The 26,087-nt window shown below is 38.3% G+C and overlaps 1 protein-coding gene and 1 pseudogene across 2 annotated transcripts; both read left to right on the forward strand.

The window, feature by feature from the left end:
- The first annotated feature begins 826 nt into the window (after positions 1 to 826).
- Positions 827 to 3,644, forward strand: LOC109870907 (ATP synthase F(0) complex subunit C2, mitochondrial-like). 2 transcript variants are annotated; one of them, XM_020461603.2, is made up of 5 exons: positions 827 to 960; positions 1,154 to 1,250; positions 2,152 to 2,226; positions 2,756 to 2,946; positions 3,063 to 3,644. In XM_020461603.2, exons 2-5 carry the CDS (start codon positions 1,212 to 1,214, stop codon positions 3,175 to 3,177), a joined length of 420 nt encoding a protein of 139 aa, XP_020317192.1. In that variant the 5' UTR covers positions 827 to 960; positions 1,154 to 1,211; the 3' UTR covers positions 3,178 to 3,644. The 2 variants fall into 2 exon arrangements, with proteins under 2 accessions (XP_020317192.1, XP_020317193.1); XM_020461604.2 differs by having other exon boundaries at positions 954 to 1,063.
- Positions 3,645 to 5,252: 1,608 nt separating this feature from the next.
- On the forward strand, positions 5,253 to 10,425 carry LOC109870774 (cyclic AMP-dependent transcription factor ATF-2-like; annotated as a pseudogene).
- The last annotated feature ends 15,662 nt before the right edge of the window (positions 10,426 to 26,087 follow it).

Here is a 26,087-nt window from a genome sequence, read left to right on the forward strand (position 1 = left end):
ATACCTATTCAAAGGGTAGGCCTCTACATTAAAGGCCTAAATACATTTAATTCATGGAGCTCCGATGGATTTTCATCGTAAATTAACCAGAACAATCTTTGTCAATGACATGTTTCTTTAGTTGTCAATCTTAAAAGTATAGGGTTTAATAAAGTTATAGTGAAATGACCTTGCGTGGCGCTGTTATCGCATTAGTGGAAACCAAGACTGTTCTCATGGCAAGTCTGACGGTTTTGACTAACAGAAGTAACTTCTTGCAGCAGGTTAGGATAATGAACATGACAGGTTACGAGAATCACCATAGCAGGTTTGGAGAATAAGCGATTTTTTTTAAATTGCCCTGGAAGCGACTCGAACATATCTAGCTGGAACCAGCCCTGCCTTGGGAAAAGTCTTGTTTTCGACTAATGCAATGCCACTTTCATTGTCGCAAAATCTTCATCCGGGAATCTATAAACACCGATTTGCGCCGCCGCACTACTATGCGAAGATTTTATAACTAACCCAAGATAGACTATAACCTGTCGTTTCCAATGGGCGCAAATGAAACATGGTGTGCAGAGCCATGCACCTGATAGTGAGATCCTATTGGTGCGTTCCAGCATTTATTTGCATATTTCCGATAGGGAACGCCTAGTCTCTGCTTGTGCAATAACTCAAGTCGGCCTTACACTCCTAAACAACGCACTTTTTGAGCAAAGGGTAAGTCTCCAAAGTTTTCAAAACGCAGCCCAATCTATTTTTGGAAACAGAAAATTGTATGGAGAGCAAATGTTTAATCGATGAGAAAATTAGCAGAATATCGGCCATCTTCTCCCACTGCCGGTCACTGGACTTCCTCTCATCACCACATTTGGTGTTGAGTGGAAACGCCAACCGGATGCTTCACATTTATATATTCGGTGAAATATCTCCTCGTTGTTCCATCTGTGTCTACTGTGGTTCGACCTTCTGCAGTAGGTAAGTGTCGAAAGGAGTGCTATCTAAGAATTGTCCATTACAAATCCTTTTTAATCCTTCGTTAAAACCACACGTAGAACAATACAAGCGAGGGTTACACATTGTACGGATTATTGTGTACATTGGTCTGTCATTATTTTTGTATCGTTGTGCATTTACAAACCTATTGACCTTATCTGTAATGTCTTCGCAGAAAGACCCGGGCTTCAATCAAATTTGACCGACCAGGTTAAAACAGACTACAATTGAAAATGTACGCCTGCGCTAAATTCGTCTCCACGCCGGCCCTGGTGAGTTATTTTCATCAATCTGTTGAATCCGTGTTTATTTTACATCTGAATTCATATTCTCCGGCTGTGTTCGTATGGGCCTGTGTTGAACTGTCTGACAAGGGTATTGGCTAACGTTAACTAGTTAACGTTTATGATTATGTAAGTGACACTATTTTTAGTTTCCTAGCTGTTTGCACATTCGATACTGTAAGCCGGAACCAGCTATCCGGCTTTTTAGCTATAGACTAACGTTAGTTAGCTATGAATAAAGGTCAACATGACACTTGGCTTGCTTCAGCATCCAAGTCTATCTGTAACGCTACCTAGCTTGTGACATAGCTACGTTAGTTAACCCTCTGGCCTGCTTTTCTTTCTTTGTCTTTGTGTGTTTGGGGCTCTCTGTCCAAGGTCATGTTTTACTTGACTAGAAACATTTACATGTTCAGGTAAAACATGTTTAACAGGTTGTTTTACTGGTAACGTAACGGTTTGACATTAGCTTGTGCAAAGTGCACTCAGCAGGTTAGTGTTTTAGCCTTGTAACGTTACTGTTACCAGGTGGCGTTGAGGAGCGAATCTTATCTACTTTTTGATGACTAAGCTGGGAAAGCAGCTATGATGTTGGAATTAACGAATTGTAATGTGTTGTTGGTATGCATGTCTTGGTACAGCTCTATGATGTTCCACAATGACAGTGGCTAGCTACTGTCAAGGTGCCTGCTACAGGCCAAGGTGCGCTTGTTCCGCCTTTCACGGTGGGAACCATAACACTTAGGAGTTTACTTGTCTTGAACTTTGAACCGCCGTGTGCACTTCATCTGTAATTTTATTTATTGCCTTCAAGATCTTCCGTGTGTCCCCTTAGGCAAAATATTAGCATTTTTATTTCACTCAGTTTTGTCCTTGTCCCCTGGTGCAGGTCCGTGCTGGCTCCCGGACTCTTTACAGACCCTTGTCTGCCTGTATGATGTCCAGGCCCGAGGTCAACACAGAGGTGAGGAAAGACTCTTCTTGCAGTAGGTTTCATGCTCTTCACTGTCGAATATAATGCAATGTTTTCATTCCTCCTAATGGCCATTGATGTAGGATGTTTTCAAGCCCCCCCTAATGGTCATTGATGTAGGACGTTTTCAAGCCCCCTAATGGCCATTGATGTAGGACGTTTTCAAGCCCCCTAATGGCCATTGATGTAGGATGTTTTCAAGCCCCCCCTAATGGTCATTGATGTAGGACGTTTTCAAGCCCCCTAATGGCCATTGATGTAGGACGTTTTCAAGCCCCCTAATGGCCATTGATGTAGGATGTTTTCAAGCCCCCCCTAATGGTAATTGATGTAGGACGTTTTCAAGCCCCCTAATGGTCATTGATGTAGGATGTTTTCAAGCCCCCTAATGGTCATTGATGTAGGATGTTTTCAAGCCCCCTAATGGCCATTGATGTAGGATGTTTTCAAGCCCCCTAATGGTCATTGATGTAGGAGTGCTTTTATCCATCATTAAAAAGAGGCTTGCTTTATTTTTCAGAACAATGTAGCCCTCATGCCACAGAGCCCCTTCACCCAAGTAGCACTGAGAGGCTTCCAGACCAGTGCTGTGAGCAGGGACATCGACACAGCCGCTAAGTTCATTGGTGCTGGAGCAGCCACGGTCGGAGTGGCTGGATCCGGTGCTGGAATTGGGACAGTGTTTGGCAGTCTCATTATTGGTTATGCCAGGTAAGTCCACATCTACAAATGGATGCCTAGATCTGTGCTTGTCAATGTCAGCTTTCAGAAGAAAGAAAAAAACTATGATTGAAATTTTTTACATAGAAATGTGTTGTGTTTTGCAGGAACCCATCTCTGAAGCAGCAGCTGTTCTCCTATGCTATCCTGGGATTCGCCCTGTCTGAAGCCATGGGTCTATTCTGTTTGATGGTTGCCTTCTTAATCTTGTTTGCTATGTAACAAATCTATTGTTCATAGAAACACTGTAATTACTGATGTGACTCCATATTTTATTGTGGTTACCAAAAAAATGTTCTGTGTTGGTATCATGGAAATTTATATTTTCAAAGTCTAAATAACAAAAACATGTTTTGTAAAAATGTAAGAAATTACATAATTAAAATGCATGTATTTGACTATTTAACATATGGCAGTATGTTTTCTGTTGGGAATTATGTTTCACCACAATCAAGAAGACAACTAGTTTCTATTGAATGTCAGCATGGGATTATACAAAGGAACTGCTTAATTTACTGTAAATCAGTCTGGCACATTTTCCAATGCATCATATGTTCGCTTCTGTGGGTCCACATTGATGCTTTTGTTGGTTCAAGTGCAGTTCTATAGAATTATGTAAGTAGGCAGCAAGTGAATGCTTGCTTTTGTAAATGGCATTAAATAAATCTAGACAATTTGATGGTGCTAAATAGTGGTCACTGGTCAAGTTTATTTGGGATACTCTGAATGAACATGCGTAGTCTGTCAAAAAGCCTGCAGGTCTTGATATGATTCCCTTGATAATTTTACAATATTTTTTTTGGGTTTAGTTAAGCTTGGATAATATTGGCTAATTACTTAGAAATATATTTTAGAGCTTTAAGACACCTGAGAACACCAGATCCAAAATATTGCCAAATTGGATGGGCCCAGAGGAAATTCATCCATAGTGTCTTTGATGCAACGATTTCCGAAGATAATTCCAATACTCTCATACATGTCGTGTAGTTTCTGGAGATGGGTCACCCTTCATACCCCGGCTCCTGGTTGTCACATTTTCAAGACCCAGGGTTATGTTCAGTCGGCACAGAACAGAAAACATTTAACTGAGGATGGTACTACTTGAACTCATCCAAAAAGATTTCTCCTTTTTGCTTTCATTTTTGACAATTGTTTACATATTTTGCGTTTGGTGTTTACCTGGGTTCATTCCTCCATCCCACAGATGATAATAACATTTACCTTTTGTATTTAGGATACTTCTGTAATAAATTCTCACTGTTCTGGTGGGATTCATTTCCCACTGCCTTCTCCCCTTGCTCACCTGGACTCCCATGTCGATCGTTCCTTTGCTGACCAAGCACTTTATTCAAGATTAGATCCTCTAATAATCTGGACGCTTGTGTGCTTTATATGAAATGTTTTGTTTCATTGTGGTTGTTTGGCATTGGCCTAGCATACTGCATGCACCAAATCTCTGCTGTCATATCCACATAAAGTCGTTGGAATTATCACAGCATATATTCTCATGACTGGCTATAAAGATAATTGAAATGGACAATATTCTAAAATGTATTGTCAACCGATAAAATTGCGGTTACTATCTGTACCGCGGAGATGCTGCACTCGCGAGAGGTGCACAGACGAGGGATTTCGATACGAAGGGTTGCGCTTGTGGGTAAGTGTGCTCGACCTCAGGGAGATTGTACACAAAGATATCGCACGTGTACCGATTTCTTGGCATTAGTGGCGATTAAAGTGTTAAGAAAAACGAGTCTGTGATAAATGCACATCCTTCATGTATTAACATGAGTATATATAGTTAATATGGCGACCGTACTATGCTTGCAGATATTAAGTTACCCTGACTGAAGGCGGCGTGGATAGGACGAGCAAGCAAGCTAGTTGGTGATGCGGAGGAGTGGTGTCTAAACAAAACCATCGCACATTGTTTTGTAAGAATGCGCTTTTTTGAACAATTCTAAGTAATTGGGTTTCAACTGTTTCTTCTGAATAAACGCACTATGACGTCGAGTGTCATCTTTCACAATTCGAGTTTCCACTAACCATTTTGATAAGATATTTTCTTTTCTTCCTCTAACCCCAACAATATTCTCACTCCTGATTGGAAAAGACCATGCATTTACAAGAGGCAGTTGCCATCTTTCCATCAATTAACTTTGTCCCCAAGATAAAATATTTGAAAGAGCCTATAAGAGGAGGAACATTAATCTGGAATGTTCTACCTACTAAAGTACAAATCATATATTTATATATATATATATTCTTTATTCCAGGTGTAAAAGGAATTCCTAAATATGAGTGATGACAAACCGTTCTTATGTTCTGCTCCTGGATGTGGTCAGGTGTGTTTTAAAAGTCCCTGTGGTTTGCTTTGTGGTTATATGTGTAATGTGTAAATATATATTTATCATCTTTTCATAGCGATTTACAAATGAAGACCAATTTGGCTGTCCACGAACACAAACATGAGATGACACTAAAGTTTGGTCCAGCAAGAGGCAACAGTGTCACAGTAGCCGGTAAGCACTACAAGGGGTTTCAAATCAATTACTAAGTGACAGTGGTGGATAAAGTACCCAGTTGTCATACTTGAGTAAAAGTAAAGATACCTTAATAGAAAGTCACCCAGTAAAATACTACTTGAGGAGAAGCCGAAAAGTATTTGGTTTGAAATATACTTAAGTATCAAAAGTAAAAGTATAAATAATTTAAAATTCCTTATATTAAGCAAAGCAGATGGTACCATTTATTTTTTTTAATTTTTTTTAATGTATGGATAGCAGGGGCACACCAACACGCAGACAATATTTACAAAATTTGCATTTGTGTTTAATGAGTCCACCAGACCATAGGCAGTAGGGATGACCAGGTGTTCCCTTGATAGGTCCATGACTTTCACAATGTTCCTGTCCTGCTAAGCATTCCAAATGTAATGAGTACTCACGGAAAATCTATGGAGTGAACAGTACCATCTTTTCTTTAGGAATGTAGTGAAGTAAAAGTTGTCAAAATAGTAAAGTACAGATTCCCTCAAACTACTTAAGTAGAACTTAAAATATTTTTTACTGAAGTACTTTACACCACTGCTAAGTGAATTAATGTGAATTAATTCAAGTGATTCAAGTGATGTGTGAGAGAGATTGCCTTCTGTTGCAGACCCAAAGCCAACACCTACCTGTCACCTGAAGTACTGTGAGGAAGTTGGACTCTTCAACGAGCTTACCAGTCCTATGGAGCATGACTTCAAAATAGCTGCTGTGGATGACATCAAAAAGGTGACTAGTTACTAATCAGTGGTTCTTTCAAGAATAACGCTCTTTACATTCATAGTACAGGTTGCTTCAGTTTTGATCTTATCTGTTCTGTTGACATTTGTTTCTGACATGCAGATGCCCTTGGATTTGTCGCCTCTTGCCACACCGATGATCATACATAACAAAATTGAGGACCACTCAGCTGTGGCGGCACATTTGGACAGCCCTCTCTGCCCCATCCAGAATCTACAACAAGGGATGACAAGGTAACGAATTTGGTTTACTTCATACAGTGATATCCAGGTGAATTAGTTGATATAAATGTAGGCTAGATCCTAGTTTTAGTTGGTAGATCCTAGTTTTAGTTGGTAGATCCTAGTTTTAGTTGCTATATCCAAGTTTCTCAATATTAGTTGCTTGTGACACAGGGTTGGTCCTGGTTGGTCCCTGGATGGGAGACCAGAGGCTGCTGGAATTGGTGTTGGAGGGCCAGTAGGAGGCAATCTTTCCTCTGGTCTAAAAAATATCCCATTGCCCCAGAGCAGTGATTGGGGACACTGCTCTGTGTATGGTGCTGTCTGTCGGATGGGACGTTAAACGGGTGTCCTGACTCTCTGAGGTCATTAAAGATCCCATGGCACTTATTGTAAGAGTAGGGGTGTTGACCCCTGTGTCCTGGCTAAATTCCCAATCTGGCCCTCAAACCATCATGGCCACCTAATCATCCCCAGCTTACAATTGGCTCATTCATCCCCCTCCTCTCCCCTTTAACTATTCCCCAGGTCGTTATTGTAAAGGAGAATGTGTTCTCAGTCAACTTACCTGGTAACATAACAGTAGAAAAAATAAAACTACAGACGTACTGCCATAAGTCTAGTCATACGGTATCCGTGAACCCCAAATGTATGGCTTATCAGAGATGTTGCTCAACCACATTGCAATAAGCTCAGAGTGAATTGTTCTCTGTTATGACCACCCAGTGTAATGGAGTTGATCTACAGTTTAAAATATTTTGTCATCTCAGAATGAGGTTTATACTCATTTTTGAATAGTTTCTTCACAGACGAACCACTTATTTTCTGGGAGCTTTGTCTTCTGTTGAATAGTCTCACTGTACTGTTTCATCCGATGAAACACTGATTCTCTTCCACACTGCTTGATGGTTTCACTCCTTCACAAAAATAACACATTTCTACCAGAACTGTACAAATGGTTTGGATAAAGAAATCACTTTTGGGCTATATTTTGTACACCAGACCCATAGAGTACTAACTGATAATCAAATAGTTACTATGTTTGTAAACGGTATTGCAGGAGTTAGACAACACTAGGGCATTATTTTACAGTTGAAATCTAGAAAATGGTTTTCGTTGAACTATTAATGCAGCTAAGGTCGCTTATGGTGTTTTCTATCTTTGCAGCCGTCCTCACTGCCAAGCTCTACTATAGTCCATCCTGCATCTCTCCAAGTCCGCAATGTGCTTCTAGCAACCTCAGATGCTAGTGTTGTTATACAGCAAGCTCTCCCATCGCCAACATCTAGCTCTGTAATTACCCAAGCCTCATCCTCTAAAAGTCCAATAGTGTATGTAAGTCAAAAATATATCTTTGTTTAGTTATTTTTTTGTAATTTTTTAAATGTGATTTTTTAGCTTGATTTCTTTCTTGGAAAAATGTTTGTGCTATTATGTCTTTATTATATTGCATTTCGTGGTCAGATGGTTCATTACAAAAGTTTGCTCTTTGGTTTACAGGACTGGTACCATATTGTGTGAAATCCATTTAATTAGGCTGTTAAGTTATGTTCCTTTGATTGTCGGTTAAGTTTATTAATACATTTTTTTGTAGTGTAAAGTGCATCATACTGTTCTTAAATTATATATTTTTGAAAAACTATATAATTGCTGTTTGTTGTGTAACCCATAGTGTCGTTTGTCTTCTCTCCAGTCCAGTCTCTGGCACTTTCCCCATACTCTTTCTGCTGCCTAATGGACAGACCATGCCCGTCGCTATCCCAGCAACAATTGCATCCCGTGTACACATTCAACCGCCATTCCTGTAAGTATTGCATGTCTTGTTTTATGGAGTTCCATTGTGTATTTCGATTGTATTGATTTCCAATGAGCTGCAGTGGTTAGAGCATTGGGCCAGCTGCTGGATCGAATCCCCGAGCTGACAAGGTAAAAATCTGTCATTCTGCCCCTGGGCAAGGCACTGTACCCCGGGCACCGAATAGGTGGATGTCGACTTTGGCAGACCCCGCACCTCTCTGATTCAGAGGGTTTGGGTTAAATGCGGAAGACACATTTCAGTTGAATGCATTCAGTTGTACAACTGACTAAGTATCCCCCCTTTCCCCTTTCCCAATCACTTGGGCACATTTCCACTAGGCCTATACCCACTTTCCAGTAGTTAATGTCTTATCTGCATTCTGCCCCTAGAGGTCCCTATTTACTGCTTTGGCACTAGTGTCTTTTGTATGTGTTGCATAGGCAAGGGATGATGGGGGATCTAATGTGCCTTAGAAGAGAGCAGCTGTATGTCACCATGGCAAAGACATTGAGTAGGCCAAACAGTTACTTTGCCCCATCCAGAGTGCCATTTGTCCTTGTACAATTTGAATCACCACACTTGACTTCTGGCAGACTGGGTGGACCATGCCAGATGTGTGTCACAATCAATTAACATTATGATTTAGATATTACGTTTCAGTGTCCGTTGAGGACATTAGCTGATATATCCATATCATAGGTGCTATAGAAGGCTCTGTCCCTGGTTCCCCCAGAGCCACGTCTCTCTGTCCCTGGTTCCCCCAGAGCCACGTCTCCCTGTCCCTGGTTCCCCCAGAGCCACATCTCTCTGTCCCTGGTTCCCCCAGAGCCACGTCTCTCTGTCCCTGGTTCCCCCAGAGCCACGTCTCTCTGTCCCTGGTTCCCCCAGAGCCACATCTCTCTGTCCCTGGTTCCCCCAGAGCCACATCTCTCTGTCCCTGGTTCCCCCAGAGCCACGTCTCTCTGTCCCTGGTTTCCCAGAGCCCCCCCCCCCTTATCTGTGGGGAACACTGAGCAGAAGATAATTATCTGTGGGGAACACTGAGCAGAAGATGATTATCTGTGGGGAACACTGAGCAGAAGATGATTATCTGTGGGGACACTGAGCAGAAGACGATTATCTGTGGGGAACACTGAGCAGAAGATGATTATCTGTTGATGGTGTCGCAGCAGGGAAAACATCTCCATTCTCCCAGTCTGTGGGGAATACTGACAAAAGAGGAGATGAGATCCCTCTGCTGGGCCTCCTCTTCTCTCCTTCCTTTCATCCACTCTTCTCTCTCTTTTTCCATCCGTGTCATTGTCAGGAGATGGTAGACGAGTCCCAGCTCTGGCCTTCCCGCTCGTCTCTCTCCATCCCTCATCTTTTGCTCAGCCTCTCTCTTCATGTGTTCTCCACACAGAGAGGCAGGCAGCTCATTAGCGTGCGTGGTGCATCTCTATGTATTCTCCACACAGACTGGCCATCCAGCCTAATGAGGCTGAGATATGAGGAAAACTCTGAGCGTACGGCGCTGTGTGTGTGTGTGTGTGTACATTGGGAGGGGATGGGGAGGGAGCTGCCTACCCCCTAACTGGGAAAGATAATTCTCCTTGTGCTTGTCTCTATGTGTGTCTGCGCTGTCATCTTGTCAGACCCGTCACCGTAGTAATGGCCCTGGAATCCCTGGACCCCACTCCCCACAAGCCCTCCAATCAGAAGCTAAGCTGGTAATGTTGCTCTTGTGTAACTAACATCATGCCGCAAAATCCCTCAAATGTGTAATATAAAATGTATCCACAATGTAATGTTATGTACTTTAAATTTACAGTACAGAAAACGTAGTGAATACTGTAGGCTAATTCCACCTCAATGTAGTGTCTCCAGTCTCTGGCCCTGTGTATTAGTAGTGTCTCCTGTCTCTAGCCCTGTGTATTAGTAGTGTCTCCTGTCTCTAGCCCTGTGTATTAGTAGTGTCTCCTGTCTCTGGCCCTGTGTGTTAGTAGTGTCTCCTGTCTCTGGCCCTGTGTGTTAGTAGTGTCTCCTGTCTCTGGCCCTGTGTGTTAGTAGTGTCTCCTGTCTCTGGCCCTGTGTATTAGTAGTGTCTCCAGCCTCTGGCCCTGTGTATTAGTAGTGTCTCCAGTCTCTGGCCCTGTGTGTTAGTAGTGTCTCCTGTCTCTGGCCCTGTGTATTAGTAGTGTCTCTGGCCCTGTGTGTTAGTAGTGTCTCCTGTCTCTGGCCCTGTGTGTTAGTAGTGTCTCCAGTCTCTGGCCCTGTGTGTTAGTAGTGTATCCTGTCTCTGAGACAGTAGATATAACTGGTCTGTCATAATATAATAGAGACAGTAGATCTAGCTGGTCAGTCATAATGTAATAGAGACAGTAGATATAGCTGGTCTGTCATAATATAACGGAGAAGGGTGATCTAGCTGGTCTGTCATAATATAATAGCGACTGTAGATCGTGCTGGTCTGTCATAATAAATGAGAGACAGTAGATCTTGCTGGTCTGTCATAATGTAATAGTGACAGTCAATCTAGCTGGTCTGTCAATGTAATAGTGACAGTAGCTCTAGCTGGTCTGTCATATATTAGAGACGGTAAACCAACTGGTCTGTCGTAATATAATAGAAACTGTGGATCTAGCTGTGTCACGAACCTCGCCGAAGATGGTGCCTCTTCCTGTTCGGGCGGTGCTCGGCAGTCGTCGTCGCCGGCCTATTAGCTGCCATCGATTCCCTTTCCGTTTGTTTTGGGTAATTGGGTACACCTGTTTTGTATTAAGGTTTGTTTGTAGGGTATTTAAGGGCACTAGGCCCGCTGGGTATTTGTGCGGGCTTGTTTTGTTACTCTGTGTTTGATGGTGTGAGTCTGTCATAATATATTAGAGACTGTAGATCTAGCTGGTCTTTCATAATTTAATAGTGACAGTAGATCTAGCTGGTCTGTCATAATATATTAGAGACAGTAGATCTAGCTGGTCTGTCATAATGTAATAGAGACAGTAGATCTAGCTGGTCTGTCATAATATAATGGAGACAGTAGATCTAGCTGGTCTGTCATAATATAATGGAGACAGTAGATCTAGCTGGTCTGTCATAATAAATTAGAGACAGTAGATCTAACTGGTCTGTCATAATATATTAGAGACTGTAGATCTAGCTGGTCTTTCATAATTTTATAGTGACAGTAGATCTAGCTGGTCTGTCATAATATATTAGAGACAGTAGATCTAGCTGGTCTGTCATAATTTAATAGAGACAGTAGATCTAGCTGGTCTGTCTTAATTGAACAGAGACAGTAGATCTAGCTGGTCTATAATAATATAATTGAGACTGTAGATCTTGTTGGTCTGTCATAGTATAATAGAGACAGTAGATCTAGCTGGCCTGTCATATTATAATAGAGACAGTAGATCTAGCTCGTCTGTCATAATATAATAGAGACAGTAGATCTAGCTCGTCTGTCATAATTTAGTAGAGACAGTAGATAAAGCTGGTCTTTTGTAATTTAATAGTGACAGTAGATCTTGCTGGTCTTTCATAATAAATCAGAGACAGTAGATTTAGCTGGTCTATAATAATAAAATAGAGACAGTAGATCTAGCTGGTCTGTCATAATGTAATAGAGACAGTAGATCTAGCTCGTCTGTCAAAATATAATACAGACAGTAGATCCAGCTGGTCTGTCATAATATAATAGAGACAGTAGATCTAGCTGGTAGGTCATAATATAATAGAGACAGTAGATCTAGCTGGTCTGTCATATTATTATAGAGACAGTAGATCTAGCTGGTCTGTCATAATATAACAAGAACAGTAGATCTAGCTGGTCTGTCATAGTACAATAGAGACAGTAGATCTAGCTGGTCTGTCATAATATATTAGAGACAGTAGATCTAGCTGGTCTGTCATAATACAATAGAGACAGTAGATCTAGCTGGTCTGTCATAATATATCAGAGACAGTAGATCAAGCTGGTCTGTCATATTATTATAGAGACAGTAGATCTAGCTGGTCTGTCATAATATAACAAGAACAGTAGATCTAGCTGGTCTGTCATAGTACAATAGAGACAGAAGATCTAGCTGGTCTGTCATAATATAATAGAGACTGTTGATCTTGCTGGTCTGTCATAATATATTAGACACTGTAGATCTAGCTGTTCTTTCATAATGTAATAGTGACAGTAGATCTAGCTGGTCTGTCATAATATATTAGAGACAGTAGATCTAGCTGGTCAGTCATAGTATAATAGAGAATGTAGATCTAGCTGGTCTGCCATAATATGATAGAGACATTAGATCAAGCTGGTCTGTTGTAATATAATAGAGACAGAAGATCTAGCTGGTCATTCATAATGTAATAGAGACAGTAGATATAGCTGGTCTGTCATAATATAATAGCGACTGTAGATCGTGCTGGTCTGTCATAATAAATGAGAGGCAGTAGAGCTAGCTGGTCTGTCATAATACAATAGAGACAGTAGATCTAGCTGGTCTGTCATAATTTAGTAGAGACAGTAGATGTAACTTCTCTGTCATTATATATTAGAGACAGTAGATAAAGCTGGTCTTTTGTAATTTAATAGAGACAGTAGATCTAGCTGGTCTGTCATAATATATGAGAGACAGTAGATCTAGCTGGTCTGTCATAATATGATAGAGACATTAGATCAAGCTGGTCAGTCATAGTATAATTATAATAGAGAATGTAGATCTAGCTGGTCTGCCATAATATGATAGAGACATTAGATCAAGCTGGTCTGTTGTAATATTAAAGAGACAGTAGATCTAGCTGGTCAGTCCTAATGTAATAGAGACATTAGATATAGGCTGGTCTGTCATAATATAATAGCGACTGTAGATCGTGCTGGTCTGTCATAATAAATGAGAGGCAGTAGAGCTAGCTGGTCTATAATAATATAATAGAGACAGTAGATCTTGCTGGTCTGTCATAATATAATACAGACAGTAGATCTAGCTGGTCTGTCATAATATAATACAGACAGTAGATCCAGCTGGTCTGTCATAATATAATAGAGACAGTAGATCTAGCTGGTAGGTCATAATATAATTGAAACAGTAGATCTAGCTGGTCTGTCATAGTATAATAGAGACAGTAGATCTAGCTGGTCTGTCATAATACAATAGAGACAGTAGATCTAGCTGGTCTGTCATAATATAATAGAGACAGTAGATCTAGCTGGTCTGTCATATTATAATAGAGACATTAGATCTAGCTGGTCTGTCAAAATAGAATACAGACAGTAGATCTAGCTGGTCTGTCATAATATAATACAGACAGTAGATCTAGCTGGTTGGTCATAAAATAATAGACAGTAGATCTAGCTGGTTGGTCATAATATAATAGAGACATTAGATCTAGCTGGTCTGTCATAATATAATACAGACAGTAATCTAAGCTGGTCTGTCATAATATAATAGAAACTGTAGATCTAGCTTTTCCGCATGATATGATACAGACAGTAGATCTAGCTGTAGGTCATAATATAATAGAAACAGTAGATCTAGCTGGTCTGTCATTGTACAATACGAAGACAGTAGAATCTAGCTTGGTCTGTCATTGTCAATAGAGACAGTAGATCTAGCTGGTCAGGCATAATATAATAGAGACCTGTAGGATCTAAATGGTCTGTCATAATATATTATAGATAGTAGATCTAGCGTGGTCTTGTCATATACAATAGAGAAGATCTAGCTGGTCTGTCATAATATAATAGAGACAGTAGATCTAGCTGGTCTGTCATAATATAATAGAGACAGTAGATCTAGCTGGTCTGTCATAATATAATAGAGACAGTAGATCTAGCTGGTCTGTCATAATATAATAGAGACAGTAGATCTAGCTGGTCTGTCATAATATAATAGAGACAGTAGATCTAGCTGGTCTGTCATAATATAATAGAGACAGTAGATCTAGCTGGTCTGTCATAATATAATAGAGACAGTAGATCTAGCTGGTCTGTCATATTATATAGAGACAGTAGATCTAGCTGGTCTGTCATAAATAACAAGAGACAGTAGATCTAGCTGGTCTGTCATAATATAATAGAGACAGTAGATCTAGCTGGTCTGTCATAATATAATAGAGACAGTAGATCTAGCTGGTCTGTCATATTATAATAGAGACAGTAGATCTAGCTGGTCTGTCATAATATAATAGAGACAGTAGATCTAGCTGGTCTGTCATAATATAATAGAGACAGTAGATCTAGCTGGTCTGTCATAATATAATAGAGACAGTAGATCTAGCTGGTCTGTCAAGTAATAATAGAGACAGTAGATCTAGCTGGTCTGTCATAATATAATAGAGACAGTAGATCTAGCTGGTCTGTCATAATATAATAGAGACAGTAGATCTAGCTGGTCTGTCATAATATAATAGAGACAGTAGATCTAGCTGGTCTGTCATAATATAATAGAGACAGTAGATCTAGCTGGTCTGTCATAATATAATGAGACAGTAGATCTAGCTGGTCTGTCATAATATAATAGAGACAGTAGATCTAGCTGGTCTGTCATAATATAATAGAGACAGTAGATCTAGCTGGTCTGTCATAATATAATAGAGACAGTAGATCTAGCTGGTCTGTCATAATATAATAGAGACAGTAGATCTAGCTGGTCTGTCATAATATAATAGAGACAGTAGATCTAGCTGGTCTGTCATAATATAATAGAGACAGTAGATCTAGCTGGTCTGTCATAATATAATAGAGACAGTAGATCTAGCTGGTCTGTCATATATTATAGAGACAGTAGATCTAGCTGGTCTGTCATAATATAATAGAGACAGTAGATCTAGCTGGTCTGTCATAATATAATAGAGACAGTAGATCTAGCTGGTCTGTCATAATATAATAGAGACAGTAGATCTAGCTGGTCTGTCATAATATAATAGAGACAGTAGATCTAGCTGGTCTGTCATAATATAATAGAGACAGTAGATCTAGCTGGTCTGTCATAATATAATAGAGACAGTAGATCTAGCTGGTCTGTCATAATATAATAGAGACAGTAGATCTAGCTGGTCTGTCATAATATAATAGAGACAGTAGATCTAGCTGGTCTGTCATAATATAATAGAGACAGTAGATCTAGCTGGTCTGTCATAATATAATAGAGACAGTAGATCTAGCTGGTCTGTCATAATATAATAGAGACAGTAGATCTAGCTGGTCTGTCATAATATAATAGAGACAGTAGATCTAGCTGGTCTGTCATAATATAATAGAGACAGTAGATCTAGCTGGTCTGTCATAATATAATAGAGACAGTAGATCTAGCTGGTCTGTCATAATATAATAGAGACAGTAGATCTAGCTGGTCTGTCATAATATAATAGAGACAGTAGATCTAGCTGGTCTGTCATATTATAATAGAGACAGTAGATCTAGCTGGTCTGTTATATAATAGAGACAGTAGATCTAGCTGGTCTGTCAAGTAATAATAGAGACAGTAGATCTCGCTGGTCTGTTATAATATAATAGAGACAGTAGATCTAGCTGGTCTGTCATAATATAATAGAGACAGTAGATCTAGCTGGTCTGTCATAATATAATAGAGACAGTAGATCTAGCTGGTCTGTCAAGTAATAATAGAGACAGTAGATCTAGCTGGTCTGTCATAATATAATAGAGACAGTAGATCTAGCTGGTCTGTCATAATATAATAGAGACAGTAGATCTAGCTGGTCTGTCATAATATAATAGAGACAGTAGATCTAGCTGGTCTGTCATAATATAATAGAGACAGTAGATCTAGCTGGTCTGTCATATATTATAATAGAGACAGTAGATCTAGCTGGTCTGTCATAATATAATAGAGACAGTAGATCTAGCTGGTCTGTCAAGTTATAATAGAGACAGTAGATCTAGCTGGTGTCATAATATAATAATAGAGACAGTAGATCTAGCTGGTCTGTCATAATATAATAGAGACAGTAGATCTAGCTGGTCTGTCATATATAATAGAGACAGTAGATCTAGCTGGTCTGTCATAATATAATAGAGACAGTAGATCTAGCTGGTCTGTCATAATATAATAGAGACAGTAGATCTAGCTGGTCTGTCATAATATAATAGAGACAGTAGATCTAGCTGGTCTGTCATAATATAATAGAGACAGTAGATCTAGCTGGTCTGTCATAATATAATAGAGACAGTAGATCTAGCTGGTCTGTCATAATATAATAGAGACAGTAGATCTAGCTGGTCTGTCATAATATAATAGAGACAGTAGATCTAGCTGGTCTGTCATAATATAATAGAGACAGTAGATCTAGCTGGTCTGTCATTAAATAATAGACAGTAGATCTAGCTGGTCTGTCATAATATAATAGAGACAGTAGATCTAGCTGGTCTGTCATAATATAATAGAGACAGTAGATCTAGCTGGTCTGTCATAATATAATAGAGACAGTAGATCTAGCTGGTCTGTCATATATAATAGAGACAGTAGATCTAGCTGGTCTGTCATAATATAATAGAGACAGTAGATCTAGCTGGTCTGTCATAATATAATAGAGACAGTAGATCTAGCTGGTCTGTCATAATATAATAGAGACAGTAGATCTAGCTGGTCTGTCATAATATAATAGAGACAGTAGATCTAGCTGGTCTGTCATAATATAATAGAGACAGTAGATCTAGCTGGTCTGTCATAATATAATAGAGACAGTAGATCTAGCTGGTCTGTCATAATATAATAGAGACAGTAGATCTAGCTGGTCTGTCATAATATAATAGAGACAGTAGATCTAGCTGGTCTGTCATAATATAATAGAGACAGTAGATCTAGCTGGTCTGTCATAATATAATAGAGACAGTAGATCTAGCTGGTCTGTCATAATATAATAGAGACAGTAGATCTAGCTGGTCTGTCATAATATAATAGAGACAGTAGATCTAGCTGGTCTGTCATAATATAATAGAGACAGTAGATCTAGCTGGTCTGTCATAATATTAGAGACAGTAGATCTAGCTGGTCTGTCATAATATAATAGAGACAGTAGATCTAGCTGGTCTGTCATAATATAATAGAGACAGTAGATCTAGCTGGTCTGTCATAATAAATAGAGACAGTAGATCTAGCTGGTCTGTCATAATATAATAGAGACAGTAGATCTAGCTGGTCTGTCATAATATAATAGAGACAGTAGATCTAGCTGGTCTGTCATATATAATAGAGACAGTAGATCTAGCTGGTCTGTCATAATATAATAGAGACAGTAGATCTAGCTGGTCTGTCATAATATAATAGAGACAGTAGATCTAGCTGGTCTGTCATAATATATGAGAGACAGTAGATCTAGCTGGTCTGTCATATATAATAGAGACAGTAGATCTAGCTGGTCTGTCATAATATAATAGAGACAGTAGATCTAGCTGGTCTGTTATAATATAATAGAGACAGTAGATCTAGCTGGTCTGTCAAGTAATAATAGAGACAGTAGATCTAGCTGGTCTGTCATAATATAATAGAGACAGTAGATCTAGCTGGTCTGTCATAATATAATAGACAGTAGATCTAGCTGGTCTGTCATAATATAATAGAGACAGTAGATCTAGCTGGTCTGTCATAATATAATAGAGACAGTAGATCTAGCTGGTCTGTCATATATAATAGAGACAGTAGATCTAGCTGGTCTGTCATAATATAATAGAGACAGTAGATCTAGCTGGTCTGTCATAAATAATAGAGACAGTAGATCTAGCTGGTCTGTCATTATAATAGAGACAGTAGATCTAGCTGGTCTGTCATAATATAATAGAGACAGTAGATCTAGCTGGTCTGTCATAATATAATAGAGACAGTAGATCTAGCTGGTCTGTCATAATATAATAGAGACAGTAGATCTAGCTGGTCTGTCAAATATAATAGAGACAGTAGATCTAGCTGGTCTGTCATAATATAATAGAGACAGTAGATCTAGCTGGTCTGTCATAATATAATAGAGACAGTAGATCTAGCTGGTCTGTCATATTATAGAGACAGTAGATCTAGCTGGTCTGTCATAATATAATAGAGACAGTAGATCTAGCTGGTCTGTCATAATATAATAGAGACAGTAGATCTAGCTGGTCTGTCATAATATAATAGAGACAGTAGATCTAGCTGGTCTGTCATAATATAATAGAGACAGTAGATCTAGCTGGTCTGTCATATTTAGTATAGAGACAGTAGATCTAGCTGGTCTGTCATAATATAATAGAGACAGTAGATCTAGCTGGTCTGTCATAATATAATAGAGACAGTAGATCTAGCTGGTCTGTCATAATAATAGAGACAGTAGATCTAGCTGGTCTGTCAAGTAATAATAGAGACAGTAGATCTAGCTGGTCTGTCATAATATAATAGAGACAGTAGATCTAGCTGGTCTGTCATATTATAATAGAGACAGTAGATCTAGCTGGTCTGTCATAATATAATAGAGAACAATAGCTGGATCAGTTTATAATAGAGACAGTAGATCTAGCTGGTCTGTCATAATATAATAGAGACAGTAGATCTAGCTGGTCTGTCATAATATAATAGAGACAGTAGATCTAGCTGGTCTGTCATAATATAATAGAGACAGTAGATCTAGCTGGTCTGTCATAATATAATAGAGACAGTAGATCTAGCTGTCTGTCATAATATAATAGAGACAGTAGATCTAGCTGGTCTGTCAAGTAATAATAGAGACAGTAGATCTAGCTGGTCTGTCATAATATAATAGAGACAGTAGATCTAGCTGGTCTGTCATTAATAATAGAGACAGTAGATCTAGCTGGTCTGTATCATATAATAGAGACAGTAGATCTAGCTGGTCTGTCATAATAAATAGAGACAGTAGATCTAGCTGGTCTGTCATAATATAATAGAGACAGTAGATCTAGCTGGTCTGTCATAATATAATAGAGACAGTAGATCTAGCTGGTCTGTCATAATATAATAGAGACAGTAGATCTAGCTGGTCTGTCATAATTATAATAGAGACAGTAGATCTAGCTGGTCTGTCATATTATAATAGAGACAGTAGATCTAGCTGGTCTGTCATAATATAATAGAGACAGTAGATCTAGCTGGTCTGTCATAATATAATAGAGACAGTAGATCTAGCTGGTCTGTCATAATATAATAGAGACAGTAGATCTAGCTGGTCTGTCATAATATAATAGAGACAGTAGATCTAGCTTCTGTCATAATATAATAGAGACAGTAGATCTAGCTGGTCTGTCATAATATAATAGAGACAGTAGATCTAGCTGGTCTGTCATATAATAGAGACAGTAGATCTAGCTGGTCTGTCATAATATAATAGAGACAGTAGATCTAGCTGGTCTGTCATATATAATAGAGACAGTAGATCTAGCTGGTCTGTCATAATATAATAGAGATAGATCTAGCTGGTCTGTCATAATATAATAGAGACAGTAGATCTAGCTGGTCTGTCATATATAATAGAGACAGTAGATCTAGCTGGTCTGTCAAATAAATAGAGACAGTAGATCTAGCTGGTCTGTCATAATATAATAGAGACAGTAGATCTAGATGGTCTGTCATAATATATAGAGACAGTAGATCTAGCTGGTCTGTCATATATAATAGAGACAGTAGATCTAGCTGGTCTGTCATAGATGTGTATAAGAGACAGCAGTAGATCTAGCTGGTCTGTCATATATAATAGAGACAGTAGATCTAGCTGGTCTGTCATAATATAATAGAGACAGTAGATCTAGCTGGTCTGTCATATTATAATAGAGACAGTAGATCTAGCTGGTCTGTCATAATATAATAGAGACAGTAGATCTAGCTGGTCTGTCATAATATAATAGAGACAGTAGATCTAGCTGGTCTGTCATAATATAATAGAGACAGTAGATCTAGCTGGTCTGTCATATATAATAGAGACAGTAGATCTAGCTGTCTGTCATATATAATAGAGACAGTAGATCTAGCTGGTCTGTCATAATATAATATAGAGACAGTAGATCTAGCTGGTCTGTCATAATTAATAGAGACAGTAGATCTAGCTGGTCTGTCATATTATAATAGAGACAGTAGATCTAGCTGGTCTGTCATATTTAGTATAGAGAAAGTAGATCTAGCTGGTCTGTCATAATATAATAGAGACAGTAGATCTAGCTGGTCTGTCATAATATAATAGAGACAGTAGATCTAGCTGGTCTGTCATAATATAATAGAGACAGTAGATCTAGCTGGTCTGTCATAATATAATAGAGACAGTAGATCTAGCTGGTCTGTCATATTATATAGAGAGACAGTAGATCTAGCTGGTCTGTATAATATAATAGAGACAGTAGATCTAGCTGGTCTGTCAAGTAATAATAGAGACAGTAGATCTAGCTGGTCTGTCATAATATAATAGAGACAGTAGATCTAGCTGGTCTGTCATAATATAATAGAGACAGTAGATCTAGCTGGTCTGTCATAATATAATAGAGACAGTAGATCTAGCTGGTCTGTCATAATATAATAGAGACAGTAGATCTAGCTGGTCTGTCATAATATAATAGAGACAGTAGATCTAGCTGGTCTGTCATAATATAATAGAGACAGTAGATCTAGCTGGTCTGTCATAATAATAGAGACAGTAGATGTTGCTGGTCTGTCATAATAAATAGAGACAGTAGATCTAGCTGGTCTGTCATATATAATAGAGACAGTAGATCTAGCTGGTCTGTCATATTATAATAGAGACAGTAGATCTAGCTGGTCTGTCATATATAATAGAGACAGTAGATCTAGGGTCTGTCATAGTATAATAGAGACAGTAGATCTAGCTGGTCTGTCATAATATAATAGAGACAGTAGATCTAGCTGGTCTGTCATAATATAATAGAGACAGTAGATCTAGCTGGTCTGTCAATTAAATAGAGAGAGTAGATCTAGTTGGTCTGTCATAATATAATAGAGACAGTAGATCTAGCTGGTCTGTCATAATATAATAGAGACAGTAGATCTAGCTGGTCTGTCATAATATAATAGAGACAGTAGATCTAGCTGGTCTGTCATAATATAATAGAGACAGTAGATCTAGCTGGTCTGTCATAATATAATAGAGACAGTAGATAGCTGGTCTGTCATAATATAATAGAGACAGTAGATCTAGCTGGTCTGTCATATTATAATAGAGACAGTAGATCTAGCTGGTCTGTCATAATATAATAGAGACAGTAGATCTAGCTGGTCTGTCATAATATAATAGAGACAGTAGATCTAGCTGGTCTGTCATAATATAATAGAGACAGTAGATCTAGCTGGTCTGTCATAAAATAAAGGACAGTAGATCTAGCTGGTCTGTCATAATATAATAGAGACAGTAGATCTAGCTGGTCTGTCATAATATAATAGAGACAGTAGATCTAGCTGGTCTGTCATAATATAATAGAGACAGTAGATCTAGCTGGTCTGTCATTATATAAGAGACAGTAGATAGCTGGTCTGTCATAATATATAGAGACACAGTAGATCTAGCTGGTCTGTCATAATATAATAGAGACAGTAGATCTAGCTGGTCTGTCATAATATATAGAGACAGTAGATCTAGCTGGTCTGTCATATTATAATAGAGACAGTAGATCTAGCTGGTCTGTCATAAATAATAGAGACAGTAGATCTAGCTGGTCTGTCATAATATAATAGAGACAGTAGATATAGCTGGTCTGTCATAATTATGATAGAGACAGTAGATCTAGCTGGTCTGTCATAATATATAGAGAAGTAGATCTAGCTGGTCTGTCAATTATAATAGAGACAGTAGATCTCGCTGGTCTGTTATAATATAATAGAGACAGTAGATCTAGCTGGTCTGTCATAATATAATAGAGACAGTAGATCTAGCTGGTCTGTCAAAATATAGAGACAGTAGATGTTGCTGGTCTGTCATAATATAAATAGAGACAGTAGATCTAGCTGGTCTGTCATAATATAATAGAGACAGTAGATCTAGCTGGTCTGTCATAATATAATAGAGACAGTAGATCTAGCTGGTCTGTCATATATTAAGAGACAGTAGATCTAGCTGGTCTGTCATAATATAAAGAGACAGTAGATCTAGCTGGTCTGTCATAGTATAATAGAGAGTAGATCTAGCTGGTCTGTCATAATATAATAGAGACAGTAGATCTAGCTGGTCTGTCATAATATAATAGAGACAGTAGATCTAGCTGGTCTGTCATAATATAATAGAGACAGTAGATCTAGCTGGTCTGTCATAATATAATAGAGACAGTAGATCTAGCTGGTCTGTAATAATATTATAGAGACAGTAGATCTAGCTGGTCTGTCATAATAAGTAGAGACAGTAGATCTAGCTGGTCTGTCATAATATAATAGAGACAGTAGATCTAGCTGTCTGTCATAATATAATAGAGACAGTAGATCTAGCTGGTCTGTCATAATATAATAGAGACAGTAGATCTAGCTGGTCTGTCTAATATAATAGAGACAGTAGATCTAGCTGGTCTGTCATAATATAATAGAGACAGTAGATCTAGCTGTCGTATGACATAATTACCAATAGATGAGAAGTAGACTTAGCTGGTCTGTCATAATTATAATAGAGAACAGTAGAACTAGGTGGTCTGTCATAGAATAATAGAGACTATAGATCTAGCTGTTCTGTCATAAAATAATAGAGACAGTAGATCTAGATGGTCTGTCAAAATTATAATTAGAGACAGTAGATCTAGATGGTCTGTCATTATATAATACAGACAGTAGATCTAGCTGTCTGTCATATATAATAGAGACAGTAGATCTAGCTGGTCTGTCATATATAATAGAGACAGTAGAGTAGATCTAGCTGGTCTGTCATAATATAATAGAGACAGTAGATCTAGCTGGTCTGTCATTATAATAGAGACAGTAGATCTAGCTGGTCTGTCATAATATAATAGAGACAGTAGATCTAGCTGGTCTGTCATAATATAATAGAGACAGTAGATCTAGCTGGTCTGTCATAATATAATAGAGACAGTAGATCTAGCTGGTCTGTCATAATATAATAGAGACAGTAGATCTAGCTGGTCTGTCATAATATAATAGAGACAGTAGATCTAGCTGGTCTGTCATAATATAATAGAGACAGTAGATCTAGCTGGTCTGTCAAGTAATAATAGAGACAGTAGATTAGCTGGTCTGTCTATTAATAGAGACAGTAGATCTAGCTGGTCTGTCATAATATAATAGAGACAGTAGATCTAGCTGGTCTGTCATAATATAATACAGACAGTAGATCTAGCTGGTCTGTCATAATATAATAGAGACAGTAGATCTAGCTGGTCTGTCATATATAATAGAGACAGTAGATCTAGCTGGTATGTCATAATATATAGAGACAGTAGATCTAGCTGGTCTGTCATAATATAATAGAGACAGTAGATCTAGCTGGTCTGTCATATATATAATAGAGACAGTAGATCTAGCTGGTCTGTCATAATATAATAGAGACAGTAGATCTAGCTGGTGCTGTCTATATATATACAATAGGAAGAAGTAGATCTAGCTGGTCTGTCATAATATAATAGAGACAGTAGATCTAGCTGGTCTGTCATATAATAAATAGAGACAGTAGATCTAGCTGTCTGTCATAATATAATAGAGACAGTAGATCTAGCTGGTCTGTCATAATATAATAGAGACAGTAGATCTAGCTGGTCTGTCATAATATAATAGAGACAGTAGATCTAGCTGGTCTGTCATAATATAATAGAGACAGTAGATCTAGCTGGTCTGTCATAATATAATAGAGACAGTAGATCTAGCTGGTCTGTCATATTATAATAGAGACAGTAGATCTAGCTGGTCTGTCAAATATAATAGAGACAGTAGATCTAGCTGGTCTGTCATAATATAATAGAGACAGTAGATCTAGCTGGTCTGTCATATAATAGAGACAGTAGATCTAGCTGGTCTGTCATAATATAATAGAGACAGTAGATCTAGCTGGTCTGTCATAATATAATAGAGACAGTAGATCTAGCTGGTCTGTCATAATATAATAGAGACAGTAGATCTAGCTGGTCTGTCATAATATAATAGAGACAGTAGATCTAGCTGGTCTGTCATAATATAATAGAGACAGTAGATCTAGCTGGTCTGTCATATATAATAGAGACAGTAGATCTAGCTGGTCTGTCATAATATAATAGAGACAGTAGATCTAGCTGGTCTGTCATAATATAATAGAGACAGTAGATCTAGCTGGTCTGTCATAATATAATAGAGACAGTTAGATCTAGCTGGTCTGTCATAGATATAATGAGACAGTAGATCTAGCTGGTCTGTCATATATAATAGAGACAGTAGATCTAGCTGGTGTTGTATAATATAATAGAGACAGTAGATCTAGCTGGTCTGTCATAATATAATAGAGGACAGTAGATCTAGCTGGTTGTCATAATATAATAGAGACAGTAGATATAGCTGGTCTGTCGAGCAAGTTATAACAGGAGCAGTTGATTTAGCTGGTCTGTCAAATTATAACAGAGACAGTTGATCTAGCTGGTCTGTCATAATATAATAGAGGACAGTAGATCTGGGCTCTGTCATAATATAATACGACAGTAGATCTAGCTGGTCTGTCATATTATAATAGAGACAGTAGATCTAGCTGGTCTGTCATAATATAATAGAGACAGTAGATCTAGCTGGTCTGTCATAATATAATAGAGACATTAGATCTAGATGATCAGTCATAATATAATAGAGACAGTAGATCTAGCTGGTCTGTCATTAAATATCCATAGAGACAGTAGATCTAGCTGGTCTGTCATAAATATAGATAGAGACAGTACGATCTAGCGGTCTGTCCATTATAAAGAGACACTGTAGATCTAGCTGGTCCGTCATAATATGAGACAGTAGATCTAGCTGGTCTGTCATAATATAATAGAGACAGTAGATCTAGGTCTGTCATTTATAATAGAGACAGTAGATCTAGCTGGTCTGGCATCATAATATAATAGAGACAGTAGATCTAGCTGGTCTGTCAAGTATAATAGAGGACAGTAGATCTAGGGGTCTGTCATAATATAATAATAATATAATAAGAGAACAGTAAATCTAGCTGGTCTGTCCATATAATAATAGAAGACAGTAGATCTAGCTGGTTGTCAAATATAACAGAGATAGGTAGATCTAGCTGGTCTGTCATATTATAATATGAGCAGTAGATCTAGCTGGTCTGTCATAATACAATAGAGCACGTAGATCTAGCTGGTCTCATAATATAATAGAGACAGTAGATCTAGCTGGTCTGTCAAATATAATAGACACAGTAGATATCTAGCTGGTCTGTCATAATATAACAAGAATAGTAGATCTAGCTGGTCTGTCATAGTATAATAGAGACAGTAGATCTAGCTGGTCTGTAATAATATAATAGAGACAGTAGATCTAGCTGGTCTGTCATAATATAAGCAGACAGTTGGTCTAGCCTGGTCTTGTCATAATTGTAAACTAGAGACAGTAGACTAGCTGGTCTGTCATAATATAATAGAGACAGTAGATCTAGTGGTGTCATAATATAATAGAGACAGTAGATCTAGTGGTTCTGATAATTATAGAGACAGTAGATCTAGCTGGTCTGTCATAATAATAGAGACAGTAGATCTAGCTGGTCTGTCATTATACAAGAGAGACAGTAGATCTAGCTGGTCAGTCATCAATATAATAGGAGAGTAGATCTAAGCTGGTCTGTCATAATATATTAGAGACAGTAGATCTAGCTGGTCTGGTCATAATTACATATAGACCCAGTAGATCTAGCTGTCTGTCAGAATATAATAGAGACAGTAGATCTAGTGGTCGTCAA

The sequence above is a fragment of the Oncorhynchus kisutch genome, linkage group LG26 (assembly GCF_002021735.2).
Source record: "Oncorhynchus kisutch isolate 150728-3 linkage group LG26, Okis_V2, whole genome shotgun sequence".
NCBI lineage: Eukaryota > Metazoa > Chordata > Actinopteri > Salmoniformes > Salmonidae > Oncorhynchus > Oncorhynchus kisutch.